The 24945-nt window shown below is 44.1% G+C and overlaps 1 protein-coding gene across 4 annotated transcripts; it reads right to left on the reverse strand.

Annotated features, from left to right (window-relative positions):
- Positions 1-2155: 2155 nt before the first annotated feature.
- Positions 2156-24642, reverse strand: QRICH1 (glutamine rich 1). Of its 4 annotated transcripts, none has more exons than XM_014872680.2 (11): positions 24537-24635; positions 23506-23566; positions 19709-20038; positions 10554-11570; positions 8159-8336; positions 7417-7571; positions 6571-6685; positions 5138-5246; positions 4638-4789; positions 3853-3943; positions 2156-3085 (listed from the first exon to the last, which is right to left on the reverse strand). In XM_014872680.2, the coding sequence occupies exons 3-11, from the start codon at positions 20015-20017 to the stop codon at positions 2893-2895; spliced, it is 2319 nt and encodes a 772-aa protein (XP_014728166.1). In that variant the 5' UTR covers positions 20018-20038; positions 23506-23566; positions 24537-24635; the 3' UTR covers positions 2156-2892. The 4 variants fall into 4 exon arrangements, with proteins under 4 accessions (XP_014728166.1, XP_014728156.1, XP_088027502.1 ...); XM_014872670.2 differs by having other exon boundaries at positions 24608-24628; XM_088171376.1 differs by lacking the exon at positions 23506-23566 and having other exon boundaries at positions 24537-24642.
- Between the last annotated feature and the right edge of the window lie 303 nt (positions 24643-24945).

Here is a 24945-nt window from a genome sequence, read left to right on the forward strand (position 1 = left end):
CAAGCCCCTACAAGGGAGCAGATCATGTTCTTCACTATCAAAGAACATAGTATTTAGATTCTAGAAATACTGTACCTTTTAAACTAGCTCCAGAGAGACAGACTAGAAGCCAGATCCAGGAAAATAATCCTTAAGTCACAGTATATCGATTGTCTCTAAAAATAGGGAATGAAGTTAACACAGTGGACATTCTGATGAGACAGTACAGAACAGTGCAGCAGTCCACTTCTGCATCAGCAGATCCTCTCCTATGTACACGTGGACAATGAGAAAGGAATGGAAACACTCCAGTCCATCAGGACAAAACCAATTATCAGGAGATCTCCACAGCTCATCATGTGCCTACTTTCCCTGTTCTTAACCAGTATCCTCCAAGGAGAAATCTTCCCCCTAGAAAGATTTGAGATCATCTTGCAGTTAAGAGTAGTAAGGAAAGTGCACAACCTAGAATTTTAAGGTAACATGGAATTTTGTTTCCCCAGAAAGCTCAGCTGAAGTTCCTCTTTGTCCCCAACCTGCAACTGCCCTAAAGTTCTGTCAAGTATTGCAGCTTCTGTCAATTTTAAGTGTTTTAAGAGGTGGCTCTCAAGGCTGCCCAGTAAAGCAACTGGTACAGTGTGTACCTGGCAGATTGTTTAATATCCACTGTATTTCTGATGGAGACAGCCAAGGTAGCAGGCTTTCCAACTCTGCTCTGATGATGGGACAAACTGCCCAAAAGAAAGGGAAAGCCACTCTGCATGCCTGTAGGGCACACCCTGCACAGCAGGCACATAATGGAATAGTGGGAGCCTGCCCCAGCCCTGCCCTCAAAGACTTAAAGGGCCAAAGATGTACATGTCAGTCACTAGGATATGGTGAAAGGATTACAGGCTTCTGACAGCTGATGCAGTACTGGTGATCCCAAGAGCCACCCTACAAGTGGGCAGCTGCTGACTCCCAGCAGCCAAACTGAGGTCACAGTACCTGCTGCCAGCCCTACACCCACCCTAGGCACCATCTTCCCAGCTTACCCACTGGGATCTGGGCACTGATCCCAGGCTGTTTTCCTCTGGCCTAGTTCTGAGGGCAGACACTAAGCTAAGAGTCTAAAACAACTGTGTATTGCTACTTCACCTCTCTGCACGCACTTACTTGAGCACAGAGTCCTGTAGAGGGAACAAACTGCTCATACTGACAGCAAATTCAAGCACACCTGCTTCCTCAGAAATACCAACATCAATATGAAGCATCAGAGGCTTGGGAAGTCTCTCTAAGCTGCACACCTCAACACTGCTCACAAGCAAAGAAAGGGAACATTGGCTACTCTCATCAATTTACACTCTGCACAACCAACAGAGAGGGCAGACCTTCCTTCTCAATACAGATAGATGCTGGACAACAGAGGCTTCAGGAAAGTTGCTTGCCTGTACACAAGTTTATGTTCTTTTACTGTAATATATATTTAAATATTTATCTGTGTATTTTGGAACGGGGAAGGGACATGAGGTGCAGAAGCAGGGAAGACAAGTTCAAGAAGCAGAGTAACTTCTCTGCATCCAAGAAGCCGGTGGCACAAGTAACAAGCTTGGCAAGTGATCTCCCATTTCAAGCAAAGCTGGCTACCTGCTGGCTTCAAAAGAGCAGACTATTTGTTAATGATATAAAATACAGCAACCATTTAAGACACAGCAATGCAAGGCTACAAGGCTGGGGATTATGGTCATGAACGATGCCAAAAGCTACACAGCTGTGTTAAAAACTGTGAAAAGGCTGTTAAACAGCAGGAGTAAGCCATATGCTGCTCCTGGAAGGCCTTTTCCTTCCACTACCCCTCCATCATGCCGTTGTTGTGATGCATTTGAAAAGGTGGTGAGAGGGGGATTTGCCTAGGGGTAAAGCCACAGAACAGTAGGACAGTCTGATCTGATCTCACAGGTCCCATGTTCCTAGCTTGGCACTGAGCTTCCATCAGCAAGCTAATATTCAGGTCCTTCAACAGAAGTGTATGCCCTTCTACCTTCCTAAGTTGTAGGGGTGAAAGAAATCCAGCAAGTTGAGCTGGAAAGCATGAACAGGGATGAAAACAACCAGTTTGCATACTGATCTTTGTATAATGACCCCCCCACCCTCACAGCTCACTCTTCCCCAAATAAAGACACATTGTTCAATGGCATGTTGAAAAGACGTGCTCGTCATTCTTAATAAACAACTAGAGTAAGAATACATAGGAGAAACAGGGTGGTATCTTTATATGATACACAAGTGTATGTTACAAGAATTCATCAGGCACAGAAGCCTCAAGGTTTAAGGCCTCAATGTTAGGCCAAAAAAGAAGAGTGTGGTAAAGTTTGTACTTTTAACATCTAAAAATGTCACTTAAAGGTCTGAATAGAAATTGTTGGTTTGTTTTTTTGTATAAATCATAATTGCAGTTCACTCTCTCCTCTTCCTTCCAAGATAACAGCAAATTAACGTCCAAGCACAAGAAAAGAAGATGCCTGCCTCTCCTCCACTGGCTGAGCAGGTCCATCCATTATTCTGTGCCCTCTAGGCTGCACGTGCTCCAAGGAGACAGAGGCCCCAGCCAACCAGGCCATTCCTGTAGTTCATGTTTTCTACATCATAAAAAAAAAAAACCCAGAGTCAACCAGCAGCTTTCCACAGCTCCCAGCTTGCAGGGGATATGCAGCCTCCAATGGTTCCAAGTTTGGTGTGTTGGGTAGGATACACAACGGGTAGGTTTTCCTTTAGATTCTTTTAAAGAGAAGAAGCCTAAAAGGGCTTCATAACTACACCAATAAAAAACCAAAAACTTAGGCATCTCCTTTAGTGTAAAAGTCTGTACAATTTCTCTTTGCTTGTCCCTCCCCCATCACCCTGCCCCACCCCATCTGAGCCACAAAGGATGCCTTAGTGCATGGTGCTGGCATTAGCCACGGCAAGAGCTTCCTGAATCTCTCGTATCACCAGGATCCGGGTGAGCATCTGCTCCATCTGCTCTCTGCTGATCGGCTGGATGGAATACCAGATAGGGCTGTTGGGGGCCACCACTGGCTCCGGTGTCAAGTAAAATGTGTCATTCCGGCCTTTCACACTCTGGGGGCTGTTTGAGGAAGATCAGAAATAACCAGACTAACAAAATGTCCTAGAAGAGAGAGACCACCACTGTCCTTACCCCAGGCCTCACAAATCCTGACAGTGACCATCTGGCTGATGACATATGAAGGTACAGAGATGCATCTAGGGGCAACATTTATCCCAAAGTTTTAGGACATGCCAAGGTTAAAAAGCCATGGTGAGGACTACAAGAAAGTAGTTTTTATTTCACACTGGTAGGCATAACACACATAGCTTTAGGGGTCTTTCAGAGTGACTAAAGGATGGGGTATTTTCACATTCAGGCTACCTGCAAATCCACCTGTGCAGATGAACCATTATATTAAAATTCAAAATCATCACAATTTAGAGATGAGTCCTTTGAGGCACCCTCCAATCTCCATAGCAAGTCCTTAATTTTGTTTGGAAGCTGGTTTGAATAGGACCCTAATCCTAGAGTAGTGGATGCTTCCAGATGACTTGCAACTCACAAGCAGAAGAACAAGTTCATGCCAACGCAGCAAATGTCCAAGATTAAGAGCAGCCAGTTCACAAATCAGGATTTGTCTCTTAAATACCCCAAAAATTCAATCTGCATGCCACCAGATTTAATCCCACTCTCTCACATCACCACCCCTCTCCATTTAAGTAAATTTATGGAAATATAGAAATTGTGCCAGCAATATTACACAGTGCTGCAAACCAGGCCAGGCACAGAGTGCAGCTCCCCAGTCACAGAAGACAAGCACCATACACACAGACAAGAGCTCTCACCATTTGAAGAGGTAGAAGTCATACAGCTTTATCGGACACCTCAGGGGGTTCTCTGGATTCTCCGTCTGCTCTGCATACATGTCATCTGTAACTACAAACCAGCCCCCCAGAAGTTTGTCAGACACTCTGTGTAAGCACAGCACACCAAGCAGTACCACAGAGCCTCAACACTGCAGCACCTTGTCACTGTACAAGAGCTGGCAAGAGATACTTGGCTGTTCCAGGGCAGAGGCACCTGGCTATAAACGCTTAAAGCATTATGCAGAGCTCGCTTTGTCCTAAGGCTATTGAAGATCACAACCCATCCATATCTTTCTTTCCATTTCTCCTCTACCAGTGTGCAAAATGAAGGAAATCTCACTACTGAGCCTGCAAAGCCTCAGTTGCATCCTGTGCTTTTAAGATGACAGATTGTACTTACATAGGAATTCTGTATGAGTTCACATGAATCAAGGTAAGAGAAGCCCTCCCAAAGAATTTTCTCCATCTCTTCATAAGCACTTACACCCAATAGCCTCTTTGCCCATAAAAAAAGTAAATAAAAGTAACAAAAAAATTATCCTTACTTCTTGATGAGTCCCACATGCCTCAGGTAAGGTATGTCCCCAGGGTTATGATTAGAAGGAACTATCCTCTCTTGGATAGAACACATGGAAAATGCATACTGCCAGGCTAGACATAACTGGCAGAGCCTTGGATTCCCTACCTGCAAACATCTCCAGGTTCATCCACTTCTTCAAGCCCAAGTAAGTAAAACATTCCCAAAGAAACCTCCTAGACACTACCTTTCTGTCCTGTCTGGTGCATGCCTGGAGCCTTCATATAGCGGATACTCGTGCTTTTATCCTTGGGATTAGAAGGGTTCTTCTTGGTTTGCCTCAGCACCTTGGAGAAGGCCAGCTTCATGTGCTGGTCTACTGTTTTCAACAGGAAGTATCTGAGCAGCAGGAACAGAACACAGGATATTCAGAGGCAAGCAAGGAACATAGTCTCAATAGCAAGGCAGTTATCTTTAGTAATCATGAGCAGGCTGAAGCTCAAACCAACCACTGGGCTAAGGACTTTGCCAGCAGCAAAGCATACAAAAGCCACAGGTTGAGTCTGCCCTCTGCTAGCTCACTTCCTTGTTATACATCTTTGTCCGATGAAGCCACAAGTGGGCTCTGTGTGCAACCATTTGAAACTCATGATTTTGTCCTACACAGTGCAGCAGTTCCACACCAATCCTGTTAAGGCATCTGAAGTTCCTTTATTCCCCGGGATTCCCTAAGACCTGAATACTTACTTTGTATTAAAAAACATCAGTGTAGTGAGCAAGGTGGAAGGGGAGTGAGCTCCAAGCTGCTTACACTCCCACAGCATCTCTTCTGTTACATGACTGGAGAGGATGTAACCTGCAATAATCAGAAGTCAGCATCATGCCAGAGGACAGACACAACATGAATTCAGGCAGCATTTTACAGTCTGTAAGTACTGGAGAGCATATAAATCTTAACAGAAAGAGGAAGGAGATTCTCACTGATGTTAAGATTCAGTGCTCTGCAAATAACTTTTTAAATAGCAGGTACAGCTAGGAAACACTTGTACATATCCATCAACCTCTAGTTGTGGAGAGTATGCTTGTGCAACACGCCTATACATCCCAGCCCATAGAGGAAAAAATACGCAGTTAAACAGCTTTTAATTATTGGCTCGACTCCAATGCAGATGCTCTTAATCCAATAATATGTGAGAGCAGGCAGGCCAGTGTAACAAATCAGTTCTTGGCCCACAGCTTCAGTCAGCACGCAGTGTCAAGTGATGTATTGGGACACATGAGTAATCCTTTGATTCTCAGATTTTTTTTTTTCCTCTTTGTGTAGAAGAAAAACACTACACTCCAAATACACAGATAAACAGAAAAACAGACAGTAGTATGAACTCCGGGGCTTGTGGAATGTCAAAGCACCAATCAAACAGCCAAACTGAAAACAAAAGGATTCCAAAACTCATGGTGCTACTTAGCCACCTAGCCTATAACATCAGCTACTTTTCTGAACATCACCAGTAGCTTCTTCACTGATGTCCAACCATATCAAAGGGAATGAGAAATGAGAAACCAGGTTTCCATGCTCTCAAAATGCAATTCTTATCTAGGTCTCATACAGTACTCTGTCAAAGTCTGTCTCTTCTGGAACTGCTCCTACATCCCTGTTGCCATGATCTCCTAAACATGAGGTTGAGCCACAACTGATTGCAGCACTGGAGACTTTAATCACTCATTGTTTTTTCCTTTGACACTCAGTTAATCCTGCAGACAGTATCCATCTGGCTACACAGCACTATGACAGTGCTGTATTATCTCCCAAATAAACAACACATATTAGAGGCAGGATGTGTTACCACTTCACATGAGGAAACCTGATTAAAAATCAAGGATCAGCTGGCTGCCAAGTAAGCCAATTCCATGACACTACAAAGTCCCCACAATGTGCCTTCTGATTGGTGACATGTGACACACAAATAAAGCTCAGTGACAGTCTGGGTTAGAGCCTGACAACTGCTGTAACCCCAACATTCACAGCAAGCACAACATTTTTCTCCCTCACCAGCATTAGGTAGTCTAGGGATGTTACATACTTCAAAAGGGTTTCCATTCAGACTACACTCATGCTGTAGGTTCAGTTTAAACATTCCAAGATCTGGAAAGTTTTAAAGTACTTAAACAATAGCCCTTACCAAGAGGTGAAACACGGGGCTGTATGTCCTTAAGAACTTCATGCAGCCATTCAGTGAACCGAATATAGTAGAGATCTGAGAAGATGTCATCAACTCGGCCATTTTCAAAGAGATACTGTAAGAGATTCACAATACAGGCCAGTACAGTGGGAGCAGGTGTGTACCTCAGACCAGACCTCATCCTAAGGGCCCACATCCTCAGTCAAGCATTTTACAGCATAGCACTGAAGACTAACACAGTTTACTTGAAGAGTGAGGACTCTTGCACCAAGGCAAATACAAGGTAGGTAATCTCCATTACTATAATGGGAATGGCAAGACAAAAAAAAGGAAAAGACATCTTACTAAGTAAAGCTGATTGGATTTCAGCTTTTATTTCATGTGTGTTCCCTTCAAGTTATTTCACATGACTACGGGACACTACTTTTTCAGGTTAAAAAGGATGCTCAATTTCCCTGTCCAAGTTTAGCTCTGTTCCTGCAGCTCTTCCAGAAAGCTGACACTTTCCTAAAAGCTTCAACTGGATTTAGGTCTTGACATTGACAACTTCAAACATCATTCAAACCCTTCTCCCCTCACCAAAAAAAGTTAAGTGGATTTATTATTTTCACTCTGATACTGAACTCAGTTACTCACAAATTTAACTCATAGATGAAAGCATTGCTTGCACTAAGGACAGACAAGTCATCTGAATTTTCAAGGCTTTTTAAGCAAAGAGACTTGCTTCATCTAAAATTGTTGGTAAGCTTTATAGAAACCATAGGCTCTATTTTTAGGACCAAGAGCCCCTCTACACATGCTGAGAACATGGACAGTCCTGCAGCACATAGAGCTGTCCCATCCTACCTTCTGAATACACAGGAAGATATAGTAGAGCACATCTGGATCATAGGGTTCACCATCCCCATTCCGAGCTTCTCGTGTCATTAAGCACAGACCATAATTCAGCTCAGCCACAGCTGAAGATATGAGATCTTCCTGGAACCTCAGCAGCTGACGCCCTGGGAAAGCAAAACAGAGCTATATTGTTTAAGTCATTAATATTATTCCCTAACATTTCAGGAAATATTACCCACATCTCCATTCTATGTGGCAGGTCCAGCACTACCTCATTTTCCCTGTATAGCAAAGCAAGTTGAAATAAATCCAGATCTTAGGCTGTCAGAAACACTAAAAGATAAAACGGGCAATGGTTTGATAGGAAGATCCTCTGCCCTACCAAATGCATGACTACTGCCTTCTTTTACCATGTCCCCAGTGAAACGCTGCCCTGCAGCAACAGGAACACAGAGGCTCCATGACTGTTCTACTAGCCTGACCAGACAGTTTGTCCATGCACCACAGTCATGCAGTGCCCTTTTCTATTGCTATCAGCCCAGGTGCTCAAGAGGGCTCATCACAGAGTTAATACCTGTTCTGCGGCAGTGGGAATACACAGTAGTTAGTACTGCAGAGTAACTTAAAATTTAAATTTAGGAACAATCACTGATTAAACAAAAGAGTTTTCCAGAGCAGTAAACACCTAACATTTTAGTCATTCCTAATCCTACTTGAAAAGAAACAAAGGCTATGTTGTCACAACACTTACTTCCAATAGGTGCTAGTCTATTTTGGGCTTCTTTTTCCAGCTCTGCATTCTTGGTCTGTGCCCAGCTTTTCCACACTTCAAGACCTTCTTCTGGCTTCAGAGAGTTTGGAAGTAGAAGTTCAGGTGAAGTCTGCGGCTGTGGCTGCTGTTCAACTTCAGCAACCTGAACAGTTTGAGCCTATGAAAGCAAATACTTGAGTTTATATACACACTTCAATATGCAACAGCTGGACAAAAAACAAGAATCCCACAATACCTGTAGCCCCAGGATACCAACCTGCAAAACTCCCAACAAGAAATTAATCCAAGGAATGCAACTTTTGCTGTCCAACCTGAACTGCTGCTCACAAAAGAACTCCAAAAACTCCTTCAGTTTGAATGGACAGGTCTATCTTCATCTCACTTGTCACTCTGAATCAGCAATGAAGTCTGTCTCACTACAAGAGCAGCTCACAGAAACCACTAGCCCCTGCACAGGAAGGTGCGACCAGCTTTATTCACCACTGCTGCTCTACACCTAGACTGTCCTGAGGAAGGTCCTGGGTACAACACACGCCATACACCACTGACATCCCTCCCTATCCAGACTCTCTTCTTTAAGCAGTACATAACTGGCACACACAATAAATATATGCTGTTCTTATCATCAATGATGAATATGATTAATTCACTTGTAAAAGGTATGAAGCAGTAAGACTAGAATACAGCATCAAAATTACAATTCAATTTCAATGCAATGTTCTCAAAATACCAAATACTACTAATGGGGACTAGCTACTATTGTGTGAAGAGTGACTGCATGACATTACAGACCTAAGGCATTTCCAGACCCTTTGGAAATTTACTTTGCAGTCTTAGGCCACCAAGAATTTCAATCTCAAACAAACTTATTTGTCAGGCAACCAGTAGCACCAATCTAAAGCCCTTCAGCTGCACTCATTACTACAGGTTTTCAGTTCCATGCCACAGAGTCTCATACCTACCTCAATTAACAGCTTTACAGACCTTAGTCAAACTCTCACTGGCACACTGAGTATTACAGAAATAGAAATTCTTATATCAAACAGTTTTGCTTTTTGCTTCCTAAAAGCTACTCCAAAAAGCAGCTTTTCCTTTGATATTGCTAAGTGTCAATATTAGTGGAAGTTGCTCTGACAGTACTAGAGACAACAGCACAGAGACTTTTAATACCTGTACTTAACTTAGTATAAGAAAACCCAACAGCTTAAGAGGTAAAATCTGCAAGAGTCTCAGAGTGGAGCCTTCCAACTGCCTCTGGTTGATTTTTTATTCTCTACATCAGCTCTTATTAGCTTTTTGCTTATCAGCCCCTGCAGCTGCAGCATGTAGCACAGCTGTAGAGAGACTGACTGAAAAGGCCCAGCTTTAACCAAGGCAGATGGCAACTTAGTTGTGAAGCAAAGCCTCTCTTCTGCCTTAAAGGGTGAACTAACACCTTGTCTTTATAGGAGCCAGGACTGAGCCTCTGCTCTCCTCCAGAGTGCTGCCATATTACCCTCCAGAGAGCTGAAAGCTTTCCAGAGCCAACTCCCTCCATCAGCCCAATCCAGTTTTCTGCCCTGACCTCACAGAAACCTTGTCCAGTGTAAAGGCATAGGCTGACAAATCTGCTGAACTGGCAGATGCTTCTTAAACAAACTTCTATTTTTCACAAATAGAACAGAATTGCTGCAACTGGCCCAGATCCCCTAGAAGCACAATGCCAGAGGACAGCACAGGGCAGGTAGGCAAATTCCTTCTCAGTTTCACAGTTTTGAGAGGGTCAACTCTCAAAACTGTGATGTTCACCTCAAGTAGCTTTATTGCCCCCCTAGAGAGAAAGTACATCCCCTCCTGGAATAGCCTGAGCATTTAGGGTATTTTATTTTAAATACCTTATGTACCCTAAAGTACACTTGATTCAGGAAGTTTGCTCACGACTAGTGAGATTTCAATACTTTACCCAGGCACTGGATCTGCTGTGGACTCCATGTGCAAGACAAAGTAACTGATAATGACTAGTACTTATTAGCACAACTTATTTGTCTGCAATTATCCCTGCCTGTCCACTGCAGCCCCTGGAATAGCTCAGGAAAATACTGCAGATCTCAGAATACTCACTATGAAGAGTCTGGCATTCAGTATGTATCTATTAATTTTTAACACTAAGATGAAGGCTCTCTTTTGGAAAGTTTTGAATCCTGTAACTAGGTACCAACATTATCACATGAAAGTCTTATATCCATCAGGAGTCAAGTGCCCTATGTCACATTCAGGCTTCTGGACAGATGCATGTCTGCTTCCCAGACACCAGCTGTCTGTTGGCATGCTCCCTCTCCACAACATTTGTAAGTTGTTAATCACAAACTGAGACCAAGAGGCAGTTTTAACTTACTGAGCAAGTGACTTGTAGCTGCTGCTGCTGCCCCTGCTCTTGGGGTGTGGGCTGCTGCTGTTGCTGCTGTGGGTCCCATATGTGCACTGTTTGTGCTGTATTCTGGTATGTCCCTGCCACAGCTTGCACTGCCACTGGAATGTGGATGTTGCCATTCATAAACTGTGCTGGAAAGATCGAATTAGCAAGAGTCTGCACCACTTCCTCATGAGAGTTCTTCACTACTGAAGTACTTCCCACCATCTTATCCTTGTCATCTTCCAACTTCACTGTAGCCAGTGTTGTGGGCGAGCCACTGACGTGGACGGCATTGTAGGCCTCCTGAGGGATGGCAATGTGGGTTATGTTTTGCTGCTGAAGGTCACCACGTGGTTGAGCGGAGTAAACAGGGATGGTCCACGTCTCTCCAGTGGGGCTAGTAATGGTCCCAGTGGCACTGTACAGGTGGGCACTGTCCACTGTTAACAAGTCTGGCCTTAAAGAGACATAACTTTGCTGCTGGCCCTGAGGAATGGCCAGCACTGTGGCAACTGGCTGCCCTGAAATAGCATACGATACAGTAATAGGCATATCCACTTTGCGTTTCTTCACTGGCTGAAGGACACTCGCAGAGCTGATCCGCCTTTCTCCTTCTCGTGGGGAGCCTTGTTGAGAAGGTGGAGGTGACAGTGCCCCAACTGTCTGGATCTGGATCTGCTGGCCACCAGTAATGGCCTGTCCTGCCACAAGCTGGGCCTGGATCTGCTGGTGTTGTATGTGCTCCTCCTGTAGCTCTGCAGCCTGGATCTGTTGGGCAGTCTGCACGTGCTGCACTTGGATTTGAGCTGCCTGCAGCTGCGATGGGCTGGGGCTCTGAAGAGACTGACTCTGTATTGTCTGGGATGCCTGCTGCTGTGCCTGGCCTTGGATCTGCACTTGGACCTGTATTGGCTGCTCTGAAGCCTGATGGACAGAGAGCTGTGGAGAGAGCTGCTGGGCGGAGACCTGCTGTGGTGACTGCTGGACCTGAACCTGAACCTGCAACGACACAAGCCACCAGTTAGAGATCAGAAATCATCAGTGGTTCAGAAGAGATGTTATGTCACTCAAGATCTATGCTCCAGGTCTTTTATGCTCGCTTTTGATTTCATACATTAATCCATTAGTAAAGATTTCAGGAAAATGAAACCAAGTTATTCTAGAAGTCTCTGGTTGATAACAGTGATACAGTAGATGTGTTTGCTCAGCATTGCACATGCCTCTCAGCACAGAGAGAACATCTCCACCCTCAAAGCTCTATGGGCTCAAGCCAGCATCCTTGGAATCCAAGAGTCTTCAAAGCAATTTGCATTGCTAAAATGTTACTTTAGCACAGGTCTTGCAATACCAAGACTTTAAGGTCATTCACATTACAATCACAGGAGCTTGCCTCATTCTTACCAGGCTCTAAAGATTGTTTTACTGCTGCCCACCCCAGTCCCAAGATGGCCACAGGATCACATGCTGGTGACAGGCAATAAGAAATATGGGTAAGTCGAAACCAGCACTTGGCTCTTTCCTCATAAAGCACAGGGACATTACTTTGAAACCCATCATTAATAGTAACGCTACTCAAGCAGGTGTAAACACAGAATGAAGCAAGTTCAACCTCAATCTTTGTCATGGATTAATGGCCTATGCTGCAGCATGTTTTTTTAACTCTAGAAGAATTTCTTTGGCAATGATAATTAAAACCAACCTTTTTTTCTTTATTTACTTATTCAATTTAATACCAGTTATTGTCCAAACTACTCAGTTATATCTTCTAGCTCATGCACTTAGACAAAATCTGTTGACTTGATTCCAAGAAGTCACACTCTTTCACATTAATGCTCTTTTGTCCAAGGTCACAATACCTAGCATCAGTCCAACAGCATAACGAAAGCCAGCAGTCAAAGGAAGCCCCCAGCACAAATTTCAGGTCTCAATAGCTTCACATGCCTTGTCCAGACACTTCTCCACTTTTCCTCACATTTACAGAGACAACTTGTTACATTTGTCTTGTCCTAGAGTGATGTCCCAGGTACTCACGCCCATCTGTTTCTCCAGGCTTCACTAACACTTTATCTTAAGCGAGGGAATTAATTACTCAACACCTCTTTCTGGAGCCAACATGGACTTATACTTAATTGCAAGACTAAATGTCTTCCTACTCACAGTTCTCTCACCTTTTTCTACCTCACTTCCTGAAGCCAGGCAGACTAATACACCATTTGCACAGACAGCACACTAGCCAGCCTGACAATACCAAAAAGAACTACAATGGAGGCCTGCTGTGCACAAAATCTCACTTCCCAGCATCGCTGCTAAGAAGTCTTGAAAAATGTTAGGGACCCATTTATAGCCAATTAAGAGCTGTTAAAGAAAAAAACTGGGGTAACAAAATGCCCCGCTGGCAGGCCAGATTTATAAGTCACCTCCTGTTAAGAATTAGTTTATTTCCAGGAAGAACAGGGTATAGTTCCTTCTGGGAACTCTGTGCAGTATACTGTAATCAGATGACGTGGTGACTATAATCATTTCCTGCAAGGTAACAAGAAGCATGTGACCTTAGGTCAGCATGACAGTTTAAAAAGCTACATCAGTGATTTGGTCAGGCAGTCAACTGAAAAAGATGAACTCACCTATGGGATGTTTCCTTAGTTCTATTTGATATCGTTTTGCCCTGGAGCATGAGTACTGCCTTGGGCAAACAGGATCCCAGGTAAAGGGCTCAGTTTAAGAAAGCCAGTTGCAATCACACTCCTAAGGTAAGAATTCTTCAAAATATTTCACTTTAGAAATCACTAATATGGTCCTTACTATTAATTTTAGTCCTTGTTCAAAAGATTACCTGCAAGGCAAAGGCCAAAGATTGAACAAATTACATGTTTTATTGCACTGATATTTTCAGTTTCACACAAGAAACATTTGCTTTATCTGCTAGGATTCAAAATAATGTTAAGAGGTAAATGTATTACTTCTCCTGTATTTCTGTAGTGTTTTCAGAATTTGCACAGGTTGACTGAAAGCACCTTAAAAGCACCCCTACCTTCTTTCCACACAATTTTACATTATAGCTCCTATGAGTACTAACATATATAAAGGAATGACTTTTTTTTGTTAGCAGTAAGAATTCAAAGTCTCCTCCTGCACTGAAACAATTTTATCACATAAGTGCAATAAAAAAGGTAATGGAAATGGTTTGAGAAAGAGGCATTTTCAGCAAAAGGTATGGTCTAAGAACAAATAGAACAAGACAGCATTTGCTCCCTTCTGCTCTTGTAAACAGCCTGCTCCAGTTTGAGGGGACCTCCATTGATCATCTAGTCCAACTGCCTGACCACTTCAGGGCTGACTGTAAGCTACAGCATGTCATTCACAACACTGCTTAAATGCCTCTTCAACAACGACAGCCTTCGGGCACCAGCCCCCTCTTGGAAGCCTGTTCCAGTGTTTTATCACTCTCTTGGTAAAGAAATGCTTCCTAATGTCCACTCTAAACCAGCTTTGAACCATTAATCATTTCAAAGCCTGAGCCTACAGTGTTTGAAACTCACAGCAACTTCCACCACTTTCAACAGATGAGCAGTCACACCCTGAGGCCCTTCGAAATTCCTAACTCCTACAACAGGGATGTCCTGCTACTGCTTTAGAGTCCACCCTGTTATTGTTAACACCCAAAGAATGAGACAAGACCCAAACAATATGAAGTCAAACTCCAGAATCACTTGAAGCTCTTCATGTTCCAAACTGCAAACATCATGCTTCTGACTAGAGAAGGTCCTATTTAAAAGGACATTGGAGCTCTACTTACCACACATTATGCATCCCCTGTGAATTACACATCCATTTTAAACAACTATATTTTGCAGTAGATCCCTCCCAATTTTCAAGTAGGTTGTATCCAGGAGTGCTACAAGCATCCATTTCAGATTTATAGGCTTTAACCCAGTCTGAGACCAGAGGCTTCTTTTATTGACCTCATTGTTCTTTTTTTTTCCTCAGATAGCAAGTTATACAAAGAATTACACTCAGCAGCAGCAGATGACTTTATAAAAGACTCTGTACAAAGGGGAATGTTTTAAATTTACAGGCCAAGACCAACAGGGAGGACTTTAAATCTTCACTTTATGCTGAAGAATAAAGCAAAAACATGTTATGCTGGCAATTCCTGGGTTACTAGTGCAAGAAAGTAACATGCCAAGTTACCAGTACTGAAATACTATTTATTGCCAAAAGTCTGGATCCAACAGCATGAAAGAATCACCTCCCAGCAGGCTACCATGACACAGAGAAATGCCTTTTCACCATAAAGTAGCTAGAAGCTGAATTAATATTAGCTGCCTAGAAAATCAAAAGCATCAGAAATCAACCCTGTATCATAACAGGAGGGCACAACTAAATTCCCTTAAAGGAAATCTTTTCACATCAAGCCCAAAAACATATCCTGTCCTGAACTGAGCACATGAAAAGAGTAAATAAGTAACCCCAGGACCATGAGACATCTGAAGCCTGGTTGCCAAAACTTTTTTTCCTAATGGTTGATAGACAAACTTTCAAGTAGAAGTCATAACATGTCTGCACTGCATGGATTCTCTGCCCAAAAAGGAATCAGACTCAGTTGTTTCAGAACTGCAGTTCTGAAACAACTGAGATTTTCTTTGCTTGTTAATTCTTTCATCTGCAGACTGACTGGATTATCTAATATTTCCTAAAACCTAACTCTAAATGAGCACACATAACTCTTTCCTGCATGGATTTTTTTGATATGTAGCTTGTCCTAGAGCACCTGACAGGCTCTTAAATGCATCTTTTCACAAAGAGATCTTGGTTTCTGAAGCTGAACTTAAACCAGCAAGCAGTAGTACACAAGAGCAGATCTCCAGAGCAAGTCTGGAGATGTACTAACATGTCCACATTACATCTTCCAGAAGACTATTTCAAACTTAGTTCTAGTCTTGCCCACCAGCCAAGTTTGACATCACCAAAACACAAGACTGCATCTTACAGCTTAGTTTTATCTGGAGGGAACCCCAAATGACAGGTTCTAGACCTGCAAGAGGTAAGAAGAGGGACATGGACAACTTGCTGTGGGAAGCATGCTCCAAATGCCCCCAGAAGTAATGTGGGTGCATCTCAAAACTTCCCACACGAAGTCAAATACTTGGGAAAAAAAGTTAGTGAGAGCATGAGAAGAGTAATCTCAGGGTTTTTAGCCCAATTTAAGGACAGAAGACTTAAAATACAGCTCCCTCAACAACAGTCCTAAGCTAAAGCAAGTCCAGCATTAAAAACTAACACTGTAACAGAGTTCCTTCTAAAGTTACACCAGAGAGTGTACACGCAAGTACAAAAGAGATATGAAAAGTGTAAGTGAAAAGTGAAAAGACTAATCAGTAAAGGAGCAGGAAATGTCAGAACTAGTTATTTAACTACTTTACAGAAAGCCCTTTGCTATCTAAGTAAACAAGGTCTACGGGAAGGGTACAAGTCAGCTTTTCAGAACAACTGCCAGACTCTCACTCCAGGTTTTTCCTCTGCTCATTCATCAACATCAGAGAGAGAATTCCATCACCTAAATTAGGCCTTGGGTGTGTTTAAACAGTCACAATATCAAGATTATGCTGTCAAGCAGTACACTGGGGAGACATTTAGGCCTGAGTTAAAACACATGATCCAAGGAAAAACAGCTTACCTCTCCAACAGAAGCCTACATCCATATACAAGTAGATGCTACCTCAAGAACACCACTCTTGACTATAACCACTCTTTGAAGTGTCCCACTAAGCCCTAGCAAATGCTAATTAATACCTGCTGCTACATTAAAATCATACTGGCATGTTTTTCAAATGTAAGTAAATAGGAACTCTACCTCCAAGCTTAACTTCAAAACCAGTACAGGGGCAAGAGGAAGGTACATCCATCAGAAGCAAAGGAAAGATGCATTCTGTGCAGAGTCAGAAATAAGACTTTTTTTCTAAGCTATTTAAGGGCATCTTTCCCTGCCTTGTGTCATTAATAATGTCTAGCCTCCTATAAAGGCCTGAAGTCACAGAATAGATGGAACAGTAAACACATAAGGAACGGAGCAATTAGAAAGGCACAAGTACTAACTGAAAGATATTTTACACAGGCATTTAACTATTCCCCATACAGTTCTGTGATCTTGCTCACATGTGGCAACCTATCCTCAAGCCCTGCCCAAGAAAATCTTGCCACCTAAACATCAGACTCTTCATAAAAAGCTGAAAACTGGGAATTTTCTCCACACACACCATAAGCAAACATACTTTCTGATATTCTTTCAGTTAAAGCTTCTTGTGTAAGAGGCACAAGAGGTTCGCTGACCTCTGCAAAAGTACCATATTTGGGAAGCAAGTCAGCACTAAACACCTCACTGGCATCATCAATTTGATGGCCTCAATGTACAGGAGCAAAAGCAACAATCTCACCAAAAGCAGAGCTGATAAAACTCTTACTAGACTGGAGCAAAATACAGACCTTCCCTGCCACTCCCTGATGCACAATAAGGTATGACAACTTGACATACTAAACTCTTTCTTAAGGTCACTTATGGCTCCCCTGGGATACTGGGCGTGGAAGGAGCGTCAGGACACTTGAACTGTAGCAATGACCAGAGTGCATAACCCAACAGTTGCATCCATTCATCTTGTAAAATAAACATTTGTTAAGACTTTGTCGAACCTTTTAGGCAAGAAAACCCTAAGGTGACAACTTCTTCTATGAGAAAATTTATTTTGCCAGAATAAATAAAAGCAGCAAGCAGTCACACTCTGTCTTTAGTTGTTCACAGCAAGTAAAATCCAGGATGAAATCTGAGCACTGATCTCTGTGATTGTAAGATCATCAGCAGCACTTGCAACTGTGAGGTCATCTGACTGGTCATACTGTTAATCACCTCAGCAGCACTGTCACACTGCCAGACATAAGCATAGTCATTGAAAGGGTCTTCCACTGATTTGCAATTGGATTAGCAAGAACTAAACAGATTACCAAATCAAGTACTAGGATGACAAGTTTAATCAAAAGCTAAGAGGCTTCGGCAGATGACCAAAATTCATCATAATACAACACAAGCAGTATTTCAGCACAGGGAGACAGCTGGACCGGGCGCACTGCTATGGTGGAACACTGTCACTCCCTAGAGTCACAACAAAATCCAGCTTTATCCAGAATATGTGCTCTGCTACTGCTGTCACGGTGACAGTGCAGAGATAAGTGAACACTACTACATCATGGGTTTAGCATAAATTATGTCTCAATAAGAAATCCTGAAAGACAGAAAACACTCCTGCAAAGGGGTAAAGACATTCTTTTCCACTCGGTTCTTGCAGAAAAACTAAGATAATTCTGAGCTAGCTGCTCAAATACACCTGAGTTCAGCTGCACTGCTGATACACAAGCTGCAGCCATGTCTAGTACCAAATGTGCCACCTAAAGTGAGGAGAAGGGTAGGAAATACAAATAGTAATGATGATCTGTACAGATGGGAAAGCAGGTATCTAAAAGTAGAGGAACATTAAAAACAAGAAGAGAGTAGACAACATTCTTTAGGAAAGTTGCTGAAATCTTAATTTTCATGAGAAGCTTTTAATATTCAAGGTGCAAGTCATTCATGTCAAAAATCAGGAGCTGGTCTCTGGAAGTAACTTTATGCTTATTTACAAGAAGGTCAGGTTATTTTTCTCTGGAACACATGATATATGACCTCCCTCCCTACCTCTGTTACTAAAAGACTTGCAAGGGTCAAGCCTGAACATCGGGTAGTTCTGAAAGAAGGCAGCAAGAGGAAAAAAATGAGAGATGGGAAAAAAAGATTCCTTTTGACTTTTACAATTGGTTTGGGGGCTTTCCACATCTTCAAGGCTGAGGCATTCAAAAGCCAACCCTCCTAGCTCTTCTACCGAAAAACAAAACTTCTTCCAGAAAACATACTAGCTGGCAAAACCAAACCCACTCTTGATCAGTTTTAATAGCCTTATGCAGAGATCCAAGTCATGCCTGAAAGACTTCATGTTTTTGTTCTTTAAAAGCCTTTCAACACAAGTTACTGTAGGGCAACAGGTTACAGAAGTCCCAGTTAAGAATTCATTTACTCAATAGAGAGTAATTGGAGACGAGTTACCAGTGAAGGAGGTAAGTTTGTCTTTGCTGTAGGATAAAAACACACCAAGTGAGCTGTTGGCACAAGTCCACTACACTGCAGCAAGTACACACTACCTGATCTCCAGTCATAAATGACTCCATACCCTCACATATTGCTTAAAAAAAAACAAACAAAAAAACCTCACAGTTTTACATTCTGCTACAGAAACCAGAGAGATTAATAGCTCAAGTGTATCAGAATTACAGCTATACCCAGAGTTCAGCTGTTTAGAGACATATCACAGAAAAACCTTAGTAAATGCCCAGCCACGTATGAACTCTACAAATTACAAAATGTTTCTGAGGACAAAAGCAGTTTCCTAAGTTATAAAATTGCTTTGTTTTTTTCTCTCATACTGGATTTGCTTACTTAATAAAATACCTAATGTAATATCTACTTTAAAAAAAAGACAACTCCTTCCACTGTGCAAACAAATAAGCTACCTTGATGCACATGCATCCTTTAGAATTTTTCTCCTGAAATTTATCTTCCCCTGGTTCATATCCTGAAGTTGATTCTCTTGCATTTCTCCCTCACTTAAAAGCCAGTTTTCAAGAACAACTTTTAGAATGTTTGAGTAAAACTATTTAAAGATTATTGATTTTATTAAGAAAAATATAAAATCCTTAAGGCAAGCTCCATCCCACAGCCACCCTGAACAATCAGAGGGGGCTGGTATTTATAGCAGCTTCAGAGCACAAGGCTTCGGGAGTTGTGCACATGCCAGAACTGTCGACCAATAGGTGACACCATTCCATTGCTATGTACACGGCTCCTCCAACAGCAGAGCTTGAGGGAGGCACAGTCAAGAAAGCCAATTTACTACCAAATTCCTTAAATGAAATGGAAATATTGCTGTTCTATATAAAGTTAATTGGCCCTGCCTCTTAAGTACGTGTCTGAGGCTTAAGGCTACACAGCAGCTCTGGACACTACTCCATCAGTTAGCAAGTCATATACACATTCAGAAATGATTTCAGATGCTTACCTGAACTTGCTGGGGTTGCTGAACCTGTATCTGCTGCTCAGGCTGAGTTTGTTGTTGGATACTGGTTGTCACAGGACAAGCAAGTTCAAGCAAAGACCCAGCCACCTCTGTGCTGTCCGTGTAAATGCAGTTGCCACCCTGCTGATACACCATTGTGGTGGTGGCTGTCTGCTGAAACTCCTGGAGAGCTTCTGGCCCCTTGGAAGCAAGGGAGTCTAGAAACTCCTTCATCCTGTGCTGGGGGATTGTTCGCGCCTTCACACGGATGTATTCTTCAAAGGAAATGGTGTTCTCCATAGAATTATTCATATTGCAAGGTCCTCAGGGTTCCTTAAGGAAAGAGAAAGTAAAAGTGTTAACTACAGCACTCCTTTGATGCAAGGATTTTCTTAACTCCAGTAACTAATCTCTCATACCAAGTACTGTATGAAAACTGGCAAACATGCAGAGCCAGATGCCCAAGACAGATGCTTTAGTTTTATGAGGCACTTTATGTACTACACATTTCTCAGATTAACCCTCGGCAGCTCAGGGGAGTCTGATACCCAGGTGTGACTCCTCCTCCTCCCAGAGCTCACTGCCATGTAAATTCTCCTAGCTCTGCTCTTCATCCAGACCAGGCAAGTCCTATACCAGACAAATCCAGTCGTACATTCCATTTGTTTGCAGCATGCACTGTTAGTGAGAGAGGCTCAGAAATCACTATCTGCGGCCCTGCTTTGCAGCCACAGAGGTGGGAAACTGAGCAGTGTGTTCTATCAGGCCGTGCAGTTCTATTCTAGGCAGCTAACGGGAAGCACCATAGAAGAGCAACAGATGCAGCATTCAGCTCACTGCTGTTAGGACTAGGACAGCCTCATCTATTTGAACATAGCAAGCAAAAGGAGAGCACTGGAATCGAGATATTTCCTCAAACTGGGAACTACACACATGGAGAAGCAGAGTTCTGGAAATGGCAAAGGCAACTGCAGCATCAGTTCTTGATTTTTTAATATAGGAAGAGGTTAACATGAAACATGCCATGTGTAAAGACAAACGAAAGACAGAAAAAGAAGTTAAGCTAATCAGGGCGGAAGTGAAAGCAAAGACAAAAACCACCACCAGCAAAGACGACTCCACCTGGGAACATCAGACAGCTCTAGGGTATACTCTGACAGCATTCTTCTCTTATTGCCTTATCTTGTTTAAACCCACAAATTGTTTTTGCAGTGACTATACTGGTTGTTTCTAAACATAAATGATATATGAAAAAGCATAAATACATTTGACCTATAACACCACCAGATACTGAGAGTTGTGAAAAGATGTGAAACAACACAAGATCACGACTAGAAGAGGTGATTCAGCACTACTAGAACAGGCTGCATAAAGGAAGAAAAACAGACAGACATCACTGTGTACATTGTGACTGTAGGTCTAAAGAGAACAGGTATAAAACCAGAGCTTTATGTATCCTTTCAGCACAATTTAACGAAGTAGGACTGAGACAGGGCTATGGTTGAACACAAAACTGCAAAAGCCTGCCTCTGTGAAAATGAGAGTTAGGCTTTCACTGGCACTCAAGCACACTGCAGAACTCCAGTGCCAGTTATCACCAAAATCTGTGACAGCTGAAGCAAATGCTAACCCCTCTTCACTGTTACGTGACAGCAGTCCAAACACACAGTTTTTGTTTACATGGAGGTTCATGGCTAGTGCATTGGACCAGGTTCACAGGAGAAAAAAAAAAACTAATATCAAAGGTAAGGGGAACATACATGAGGCAACTTGTGCTCTATGGTTTCTGAAGTCCTTAAGACACATTTGTTGTTCTATAGAAGATATTCTTAAAATATTCAGCATGTTTAGTAAAAAACACCAGATAATTGTGTTCAAATAGCAAATCCAACAGCTCTGCAAATATGAGCATACAGAAGCTCCTGGAGAGCCCACATCTGGACAGAAAAAAACATTCTTTCAGAGACACCAATCTGACATTTTCAAGCCAACTCTGGGTGATAGAGCCAATAAGACTACTCACCTCTCCAGGAGCCACCCAAGAGTACTCTATACCTCTAGAGCACACATTACTAACCTCTTCCTAGGAGACCATATGCCCAGGGTGAAACCAAGGGAGAACAACGATGTTACTGCATTAATGCATCCGTAAGGACTTGGGACTCAGACAAGACCTACAGCAGGCACACTGAAATGTGTTTTGTGTCTAACTGCATGATGCTCCATTATATACTCCGGGGCTGGAAAACAGATTTCGAGCAATTAATTTGTCCCAGTCTTCTACTTGGAATTTTCAAGTATTTGATTTCAATACTACAGCAAGGCTTTCAGAAGAGAATCATCATTTTCCATGTCCACCCTGAGGTGCACTAGCAGATATAGCTTCTTCTGAAGAATAAGCCTCAAGGATGCCATGCTGGGATCCCAGACATGAATGCCACAGATGTTCTCTGACAGCAGGATCCCAGACATAAGTGCCACAGATGCTCTTTGACAGTCAGCTGCTGCTGAATTGGATGAGCTCACCTCTCCCAGGTGCTCCCTTCCTGCTCCTGCACCGGTTTTTATTATGTTGTAACAACACAGGGAATAGCTATCCACCTTCTGTTATTCTTGTCAAAGGGGTGAGTAGGGAGGTCAGCAGGGCTGCTGTTTCCAATGGGAGCTGTTAGCCCTCATTTCTGCTTTTGAAAGCCCAACCCTTCCTTCACAAACTACATCATTCTCCCACATAAGAGACCAGAAGCCACAAGAAACCCAGAAGGATAAGCAGCAGAGGTCCAGCACCAAACCATCACCAACCCCTTCTGACTACCAGGAAGCAGAACAAAGCAAGCACTAATTTCTTAAACACAAACCTTGACCCTGCTCAGCTGGTCCACTTCAATTAGTCCTTGTTAGCATCAAGATCAAGAGCCTACTAGGCCAGTCTTCCCCCAACTAGTAAATCTTCCTCTCTCACAAGCTGTCAGAAGACATCTCTTTCCTTTCTTTTACCATGGAAAAAAAAATTCCTTTACATTTTCCTAAAGTTACTATACTAAGAGCCACTAAGCTGAGCCCTTGCAGTATTCCAAGTGCCAGGTGTGGACCAGAACCCCATCATGCCACAAGGCATCTGTTCCTGCCCCAGAAGAGCAGATCTTCCTTGAGTTTTCTCTACCGCTGCAGTTACAGACCCTATAGGTAACAGTGTCTCCCGGAGTCATTCATATCAGTTTTAGGGCTGCTTGGGATTATTTAACTAAAAGCACTGAACCACCCAAAACTGCACTTCACAAGACCCTATACAGAAGTAGAGGTACCAGATTCAGAGAAAGATTCAGAAATGTAATGCTGCAACCCCAGAAATTTTACTTATTAAAACTAAACCAACCTGCAGTCATGACAGAAAACCTCTGTAAGGCTCTAGGGTGCATTCAACAGGCTTTTGTAGGGCAACACATACAGCTTACTGCTGCAGTCACCACTTTTACTGTTAGTTATTAAAACACACTAATTTGCGCATTCCATTTATCCCACAGACACGCACTGGAAACTGCAAATGCCCACCCTCACTGGATCTCAGCAGCATGTTTTTAATATTGCATTTTAAATTTTTAAAACGAGCATCCAGGCAACAAGTTTCTCCAATAAAGAAAGGTAACTGCTCTCTGTGCAGCTTAGCTGCATATTTTTCAGGAAGTAAGTTCAAGAAATTCTTTTAAGATTATGAGCACATACGGTTAGTTGATAAAACTTAGACTGAGGTTACTGAAAACACACACACAACTTGCAGCATGTGGACAATCTGGACTCACCAGTCACCATGTTGCATGTATTTCTGCTGCTCTTGTCCTGAGCTCTTAGACTTGTAACGTTCTGGAGAAGACAGAACAAAGAAGCCCTTTCCATCCCCAGTTCCTCTTTCTTTATTAAGTCATTTTATTTTTAATATGTGTTCCATTAAGAAAAAAAAAAATCAGGAAACAAAGATATGATCATCCACGCAGCTAGCAGCTCCTACTGAGGAATTGCAAGATGCCCAATTTCTAACCATCGTGTCCCTCAGCCTGGTGCTACTGAGAACGACTGTGTGAGCGTATCTGTCACAGAGCGCCGTGCGGCGACAGGCGCGGCACGGTGGGCAACACCGGAGTTACTAGCAGACAGAACTTAGAACAAGGCAGCAGCAGCAGTGACCGCATCCAGAGGCAAACCCCCCCGCCCCCTTCCTCCGCAGGTGCTCCCGGTACTGCCCCAAGAGACAGCAGGGAACGCTATGGACTGCTCGGCCACCCAGCCAAGACGAGGCGAAGCTCCGTATTTAGGCCCTGACACCGTCGGCTGCAGCTCAGCCTCTGTCCTGCCCGAGCGGGGACGCAGAGCCCATGGGGCTTCCCCCGCCCGCGGGAACCCGGCACTGCCCCAGCCGCTCCCGCCGCCTTTGTTTGTCGGCGGGGCGGCCGGGCCGGGCCCGCAGGCGGCGCCGTGACACCGCTTCCCCCACCCCCCCGGCAGGAGCCATGTCGGGGGCTCCGCGAGGAAAGGACCGCCGAGGGCCACGCGCAGGCTGCGCCTTCCGGTGCCTCGCAGCCCGGGTCGGGGGAGACGGGGACGCGCCCGGTGCATGGGGGGGGGAAGAGCAGGGGGCGCGCCCGCGCAGGCCAGGAAAGCGCGCGCGGCAGGCGGGGCCGCCCCCTCCCCCTCCCCGCCGGGCCCGCGCCGCCCCCGGAACCGCCACCTCCTCCTCCCGCGCCCAAAGGGAGGCCCCACCCGGCCCCGCCGCCGCCGCGCACTACCCCGGCCCGCCGGCCCGGCTGCGCCGCGGTGTGACCCGGCCCCGCCTCACCCCGGCCCTGTCGCCGCCGCCGCCTCGGCCCCGAGTCTTTTCCCCTCACAGCTCCCTGGGCGCCATCTTACATTCAACCCCCTGCAGCCAATCACCGCGCTGCCCCAGCTTCGCGAGAGCGCGGCTCCCAAGCCCCGCGAGAGCTCAGCTCCTCGGCCCGCCCCGCGCCTTAAAGGGGCCTGGCCACGGCGGGGCGCGAGGAGGGTGCGGACGCTGGGGGGCGCCCTGCGTGGGGGGCGTCCTGCCGCGGTGACAACGCAGAATGCGGTGGGGTCACGGAGGGACCGGGACAGACCTCGCGTAGTCGGGATATCCGGGACGCCACCAGCACCGCGTGGCCGTGAGGCGACGGCGGCCGAGGGTGCTCCTTCGCAGCATGCGGGTGCAGCCCGGCCCCCATCCCCAGGCA

Source organism: Sturnus vulgaris, chromosome 11 (genome assembly GCF_052056855.1).
Source record: "Sturnus vulgaris isolate bStuVul1 chromosome 11, bStuVul1.hap1, whole genome shotgun sequence".
NCBI lineage: Eukaryota > Metazoa > Chordata > Aves > Passeriformes > Sturnidae > Sturnus > Sturnus vulgaris.

What these genes read in the sequence shown, in the direction of transcription:
- QRICH1 (XM_088171376.1), bottom strand. Translation starts at nt 20,017, where the DNA reads ATGAATAATTCTATGGAGAACACCATTTCCTTTGAAGAATACATCCGT. An exon ending in AGCTACAAGTCACTTGCTCA is followed by an intron (nt 8,337 to 10,553) that starts GTAAGTTAAAAC and finishes TTGCTTTCATAG; the next exon opens with GCTCAAACTGTTCAGGTTGC. An exon ending in GACTTCTACCTCTTCAAATG is followed by an intron (nt 3,086 to 3,852) that starts GTGAGAGCTCTT and finishes TTCCTCAAACAG; the next exon opens with CCCCCAGAGTGTGAAAGGCC.